This window comes from Melospiza georgiana, chromosome 6 (genome assembly GCF_028018845.1).
Source record: "Melospiza georgiana isolate bMelGeo1 chromosome 6, bMelGeo1.pri, whole genome shotgun sequence".
NCBI classification, from domain to species: domain Eukaryota; kingdom Metazoa; phylum Chordata; class Aves; order Passeriformes; family Passerellidae; genus Melospiza; species Melospiza georgiana.
The window spans coordinates 49,156,533-49,164,212 of record NC_080435.1 but is presented as its reverse complement, the minus strand read 5'-3'; the positions used below and the strand labels follow the sequence as shown (position 1 = coordinate 49,164,212).

At 40.5% G+C, this 7,680-nt stretch overlaps 1 protein-coding gene across 1 annotated transcript; it reads left to right on the top strand.

The window, feature by feature from the left end:
* Window positions 1–1,000: 1,000 nt before the first annotated feature.
* On the top strand, window positions 1,001–6,931 carry LOC131084800 (alpha-1-antitrypsin-like). The gene is made up of 5 exons (XM_058026528.1): window positions 1,001–1,028; window positions 2,673–3,314; window positions 3,966–4,236; window positions 4,773–4,920; window positions 6,607–6,931. Exons 2-5 carry the CDS (start codon window positions 2,687–2,689, stop codon window positions 6,814–6,816), a joined length of 1,257 nt encoding a protein of 418 aa, XP_057882511.1. The 5' UTR covers window positions 1,001–1,028; window positions 2,673–2,686; the 3' UTR covers window positions 6,817–6,931.
* Window positions 6,932–7,680: the final 749 nt, after the last annotated feature.

Here is a 7,680-nt window from a genome sequence, read left to right as displayed (position 1 = left end):
CATTTTGCATAATACTGCAATAAACTTTCTGGGTACTTGCACATATCATGGAAAAAAAACTTCTCTGTAGGAATATATGCTCACCAACCCTGCCTCTGTCTTGTAAGTGAGAGCAGTTACATGGCAATAACAATGATGGTTGATTCCTTTGTGTAGATAAATTGTAGGTTTACCTGGGGCAAAATCATGTACATTCAATGGAAATAATTAGTCATTGCTAATTAGGATAAGTGCCATGCACCTCATCCTTAAATAACGTTCTAAATAGTTTAATTGTGCCTGTTTCAGCTTCCTCTCAGAGGGATCCTAGTGTAAGATAGTATCATAGTATGTAATTCATGATTCTCCTGTGCACAAGGAGCTAAGGTCTTCTCTCTTGTCCTCAGTTAACATTTTGCTGTGGAAAACTTTGCCCATTTCATTCTTTCATTTGTTTTCTTATTTCAGTTATTTTTCTAGCTATGCTATGCTTTGCTTTTCACTTTACTAGTTTCTAAAATACTCATTAATGGTCCCTCAAGAAGCTAACCAATGTTCTGAGGCCATCAAATAATGCCATTTAGGGCAGGGCAGAGCTGTACCTCAACAAACTTGCTGCTGCCTTGGGTACTTAATTAGATGGCATTGTTGCATCAGGGTATCCTGTGCAGAACATTCAGTGGGACAGGGAATCCATGTTCTTGGCCTTTTCTGAGCTTTCCAGATCTTCTCATGTTCTGTTTTCAGGAACTGATTAACCACATTTACTGGTAAAGCTTTTTTATGTACAGTTGAGCTTGAGCCAAGAGTAGCAAAGTCTCTGGTCTTTCTCTCCCTTTAGAAAGGTGAGAGGTGCTGGCATCATTCTGGCTGTGTGATGGGAAAAAGACTTTAAATATTTGATATCCACAAAAAAAATCCTTTACTTACTCTTTGCTCTGCAAATAACTCTTATTTGCCCTGTTTAATCTTTACCAGTGGACGTTAACTTAAATACTAGAAAGCAAATGAATGAGGGAAGAAGCACTGGGAAAGAAAAGTCCAGCACAGTAAGTACCATACTATGCTTTCTTAGAAGTCTTTGAATTTATGCTCTGGGTAATCCCTGCTATTTACTGCTGCGATTGATTTGTTTTGTACAGTAAATGGAAATTACTTTAGCTTCTGGAAGCATTTTCTGAATGTTTGAAGCATAATTCATTCCGTGATCCAGCTCCTAGCTATAGTGACAGAATGACAGGGATTTGAAGTCCAAAATGAATACCCAACAATCAGTACCTACATGAAGAACAAAACCTTGTCTCTGCTCCCAGAGGAATAAATTTAGTTGAAATCTCAATGTCCCAATCTATTCCGGGCTGATGCAGGGCTAATGTGAGCAGCTTCATTTCTGTCTAATGTGCTTAAAGACCGGGCTACTTGCAGTCAAGTGGCCTGCAACAGAAATCAGTCTCTCTCAAAGGCAGATCTGGGAAATTATGAAATGAATTGTTACCAGAACAAAATGAATTATCAAGAGCTAGAATGCCTTTTTTTTTCCTGAGTCAGTATTTATACCCAGCATTTTAGACATGCTGAGCATAGCTCCTACACTCAGCACTTCAACAGCTTATATCTCCACTTTTCCATAACGGACATCCAGAAAAGGGAGAACCTGGAAATAACAACTCCCCATAATAACTCTGGTGCAAGACCTGAACCAGGCATAGACACACAGCCTGAGGCAGATTCTGGGCAGAATCTCATTCTCCAGGATAAGTATACAGCTCCTATGAGCAGTATTCAGACCATCTCTCTCTCCCTGAGGGCCACTGCTTGCTTCATGGGTTTGAGTTTCTGTCATGTGGGATAATTTAGATGAGCCACTATATGGAGAGTATTCTTCTCCAATATGTCACAGGATTCTTCCCCCAAAAAGACAGGAGAGAGACTGTGGGGTTATGTAGAATTTGCTTATGTCAGTTGAAGGAAAAGGAAAGGTTGTCAAATTACATATACAATGTAATACAAGGCAGATTCCACTGTAGCTTTTCCTGAGCTCTTTTGTCTTGAGCTTTGCAACTTTATGGATGGCTTATGTACAAAATAGAGTGTCAAAAACCTTTCTCGATTTAGCCTCAATTTGCTGAAACACTAAAGGTAAAATCTTGAAATAATATAGGTCTTGGGTCAGAGAGGTTATATGAGAGGCAGAATTATATAAACAGTTTAATGGATGTACATTTAGGTGGATTTTACAAACTGCTATAGCTATCTCTGCAATGCTTGAAAACCAAAGTCATTACAAGACCATGGGTACCACAGAAACATATAAGCAAAAGGTGGTCCCTCTGCCAAAGAACTCACCAGAGAGATGGGTGCAAATTCATTAACTCAGCCTTGTGCCCCAAGGCACTTAGGAATCCACTGAGGCCATGCTGGTCAGAAACAAGAACTATTTCACACACAACACCTCAGGGAAGCTGATTCTTCCCTGCTAATACCACATTATTGTCTTATTTCCTTTCTCCTTGGTCACAATCTAAGAGAACTGACTAGAAATAAACTGTAGGCCAAGTATACTGGCATATACAAAAAGAATAGTAGTTCTAATGACTGACATCTAAAAATCAGTATGTAGAATTAAAAATCTTTTTCATCTAGTAAAGAAAAACTTCTTTAGATCTAAAAGTTGCTCTCTTCTTTCTTAACAGAACTGTTCAGGACAATGAAGTCTGCACTGTATTTGTGTTTGCTGCTTCTTGGACTTCAAGTCCAGGGTCAACAGCAGGTACAACAAGTACCAGGCCCAGAAGAGCAGTCCCAGGCTGATCATGAAAACTTGCCTCATGTCAAGCTAGCCCCCAGCAATGCTGACTTTGCATTTAAGCTTTACAAGCAGATCCGAGATGAGTCGGGCAACAGGAACATTTTCTTCTCTCCTCTGAGTATCTCCACTGCCTTTGCAATGCTCACCCTGGGGGCCAGATCAAACACGCTCAGAGAGCTGCAGAAAGGCCTTGGCTTCAACCTGACACAGATGGAGGAGCAGGAGATTCACGAAGGATTTCAGCGCATCCTCCAGCTGCTGAACGACCCTCACCGAGAAGACCAGCTGAACATGGGCAATGCCCTGTTCATAGATAACAAAGTCGAATTGCTTCAAAACTTTTTGGACCGTGTCACCAATTTTTACTATGCTGAACCTGTTTCTAGTAACTTCCAGAATCTTCCACAGGCTATAAAGGAAATCAATACATATGTGGAAACAAAAACACATGGCAAAATTGTTGATTTACTCAAGGACCTTGATTCAGAAACCGTGATGATTCTCATTAACTACATTTTCTTTAGAGGTGAGTCACAGGCATGGGTCGCGGCTATACAAATAAGCTCTGGAAGTTCTATGAAACAAAACTTTTTCACATTTTTAACATATCTTATAATCTAATTTAAAACATGTCTGTCTGCTTTTAAATTACACAGGAAAATATTTGAAAGACAGGTATGAAGAATCATTTTCTATATGAGAAAATTTCAAAAAAAGAAAAAATAACAGAACCCGCAGAAGTACTGATCAATGGCATACAAATTTAAAAGCAGGTTCTTAGCTGAAGATATTCAGAACTTATGATCATTTGTTGAAAGGCACAGGTATTTGTTGTGCAGGACATGGTAAAACACAGATGACACTTGCATGAAAGGAATAAGCCTCAATCTTGTATAGTTGGGGTCTGTGAAAGATTTACCATTATCTCATCAGGCAAAGATGCATCTCTTTTCCACTCCAAGCTTGAACTTAATACTTTTCTTGTGGGATTTTTATTAAACCAGTTGAAAAGAGGTGAAGTTTCTTTCCATTGCTAGGCAACAAGCATATTTAAATTGAGATAGGCTTGTTGTTGTCTCTACAGTTCATGTATATTGTTTTAAGCATCAATTAATGTGACATGCCTTTATTAGTCGCTCTGTTTTTTTTAATTCTATACTCATTCTTTTTTTCAAAGGCTCTTGGGAAAAACCTTTCAACAGTTTAATCACAAAAGATGATGACTTCTTCTTGGATGCCAAGAATTCTGTTAAGGTCAAAATGATGCATCAAAACGATGACTTTAAAGTCCACAGGGATGAGAAGTTGTCTTGCTGGGTAGTAGAAATGCCATACAAAGGAAATGTTACTGCATTGTTTGTTCTGCCCGATAAAGACACAATGAAACAGGTGGAAGATGCTCTGTTAAAAGAAACGGTGTCTAATTGGTTGAGAGCACTTGAAGAAAGGTAATATTTTAATTGTGGCTTTGTTGAAATATTGAATAGGCTAAAGCTACTCATCCAGGAAAGGTAAAGCTTAGGATACCATGATGAGTTGCTAAGTACAGCTCTGAGGAACAAGCACTACTCAGCTTTTTTAACTCAGACAAGCTATCATGGGATTTCACACCAAAGGGGAATCCTCTCAGCTCCCCCAGTCACAGCTCCCAGCTGTGAGCATCCTGCACATGGGTAGATTGCACTCAGGAACCTGCCTTCCGTTGCAGGAATCCAATTAAAAAGAAAATACTATTTCTTTTTCTCCAGTCTGGATGATACTTTCCAGTCAGTCACTTTCATAAACCATCACTACCCCCACACCACGGATCAGCCCGTGGCTGGTGGGACAGGTACCTCAGTTTCTGCTTCTCCAACATGAGATTTATCACTGTCTTAGAAAGCCAAGCCTTAGCTCTATGGGTATTTGGGATATACCTGCAATAGATACTGCTTCAAGGGATCTTGCATGAACAAACTCATATTTTTATTTATTTTTTGAAAAGAGAAATCTACTTGGATCTTCCAAAATTCTCTATCTCCGGCTCCTATGATGTTAAGAGCCTGTTTAAGAAAATGGGTGTGACAGAGGTGTTCAGTGATCAGGCTGATCTCTCTGGAGTGGCAAAAGATCATCTTCTGAAGGTTTCCAAAGTAAGTATGCAAGCAGGGATGGTAATCAAGAGATTTTTCTGCTTTATTTGTATGCAGGTTTAATCCTACAAATAGGCTGATCCCACCCCTGGAGTGTAGACTTTGTTTAATGATGGTAATAAAGGAAGGAAAAGGTTAGGCCTCAAATGGTTACTGTTCCTACAGTTTAATATTAAATTGTTTAGTGCACAGTGATCCTACGGACTTAGCTGAAGGTCTCTGAAGAAGAAAACCACTGGAAAGCATAGCAGGAATAATTTCACAAAAAGCTGGTGCTAAACAAGTAATGCATGGCAAGAATCATAGTTATGACATGAGGCTGGGAATAATCATTCTTATACTATGTATAAACCTTTCATTATTACATTGTCTGAGCACTTCAGAATTTATATGGACAAGAGACTTGTGGGACAGGGATAGCCCTATTTCACAAGCAAGAGACAAACAGAATGATTTCTCTAATGTCCCAAGGAGTATATGCCATGTGTCATGAGGGAGGGGAGCCTTCCCTCCATCCTTCACTTGTGAGACTACCTCTGGAGTTCAACACATCCAGTTTGGGGCTCCCAAATCCACGGGACACATGGACACCCTGGGGCAGAGTGAGTCCAGAGGAGGGTGAGCAGGATGGCCGTGTGGCTGGAGCACTGATGGATGAGGGGAGGCTGGGAGAGCCAGAGCTGCCAGCCAGGAGAAGGGAGGGTGAGCAGGGGGTTCTTAGCAGTGCCTACAGTTATTTATTAGAAAGGGAGAGACAAGATGGACACAGACTCTTTCTGCAGATGAACTGTGATACAACAAAGGACAACACCAAAAAGATTGAAAATGGAATATTTGGATTGGGGTTTATGTAAAAAAATTCACCATGACGGTGATCAAAACCTAGTCTGGATTACTTATGAAATTTCTGTCCTTTGAAATACTCAAATCCTGATTGGATTAAATCCTGAGTAACCTCATCTGGTGTCAGAATGACACAGTGCAGGAGGGTTGGTGGCATTCAACAGCCTCTAGAGGTCCTTCCATCATATATTATTTGTGATTCCTTACATTCCTCACTAAGTCATGTGGAAATACCTGCATTGTAGATATGGGATTGATGCCTGGAAAGCCAAGTAAATTGGTGAAGGGTAAACAGAGACTCATGAGTGAAAATTATAGATGCATTGCAGACAATGAAGGAAGAAAACAGAGGGCTATCCAAAATCAGTGAAATAGCTCATGTGAATTTCTAAACATGAATTTGCTACACCTACCACAGAAAGTCCTAAAAAAATCTTATCTGTGGGCTGTATTGCAGAAAGACACTCTATAAAGCTTGTCACTATTGTTTTTGCAGAGAGAACTATTTTGCTTACACAGAAATTGATGCAAAATGAAAAATTTCTTCTTTTGTGTTCAGTATTAAGGACAAAATCTTACTCCGAGAAACAACAGAATAATAAATATCCTCTATGTTGCTCAGTCTCTGCACGCAGGCATGTTTGACTCTGTTGAAGAAAACTTTTCCTGAAACATTGCTTGTCGTGGAAAGGCTGGACACTAGTATTTTTTTCACATAAAATTCTATATTCATTCTGTGTTTTCTTTTAAGAATTAACTTCTCCCAGTGTTAAAGCAAGCAAAATTTTCCCCAGCTGCTTCTCTCTCTTCTGTGCCTGGATTATAATCTCTGTTTCCTTGCAGGCAATTCACAAGGCCACAGTGGATGTCAGAGAGAATGGCACAGAGGCTGCTGCAGTGACTATGTTAGGATTCCAATTTCTGAGTGCACCACTTACTCCTCCTCCTCACATCTCCTTCAACAGCCCCTTCCTGATGATGATTATTGACAAAACCACTGATGGCCTGCTCTTCCTAGGGAAAATTGTCAACCCAACAGCTAAGGAAGACTAGGCCAGAGAACTTAACACTGCAGAGAGGAGAGCTTGTGCACATCCCAGGAATTTCTTTGCAAAGTAGGACTAGACCTGATCTGACACATAATTAACAAATAAATAAATAAATCTTCTGTCAAGTTCTTGTTTACTTTAAAACAGACATTCGGGTGTGAAAATTGTTTTTACAATATTACTGAGCCCAGGTAGGCAGCCATGGGATCTTGAACAGATTCACATTTTCTGTGTAATTATCATGGTGTCAGGGTTCTTTGCATGCAGATACAACTTCCTTCTGTGGGCTGAGAAACTTCCTGTGCCTTCCTTTTCCTGTCCTCACCTCACAAACCTCTATCCCTTTCAGCTGGGGAACCCTGCTCTCTCTCCCTCTCATTCCACCATGAATCCCAGGAGAAGTCTCCTTCCTCTTTGAATTCCTTCCATGGCAATGGTAACAGAGACATAGAGCTTTTATGCCTTTCCTCTCCTAGATCTTGGATGCTCCTTGGTGAAGAATAATCCTTTTCCTTCTAGCTTGACAGCTGCCTTCTACCAGGTTCACACCTTGCTCCCTTCTGCACTGCTCACTGCTTGCTCCAGAATAAGGGGCCCAACATTTCTGGCAAGGCAAGGATTTACCTTTGTGTCAGTGAAAGCTGCACATCATTGCACAAATTATCATCTTTAATGGTCTTGTGCATGCACAGTAAAGCATGGGATCCCTAGGAGAACCAGATGCGGCAAAAGCCATCCTCTGGTTCCAGAAACTGGGGACTGCATCTGGAGGTCATGCCTCTGCTGTCCACATGGCAGTAGATCATACTGAGCTTTACTTGCTTCAGCAAGCTCAGGCTGCCGAGTGCCTCCAAGAGAATTCTCTCCA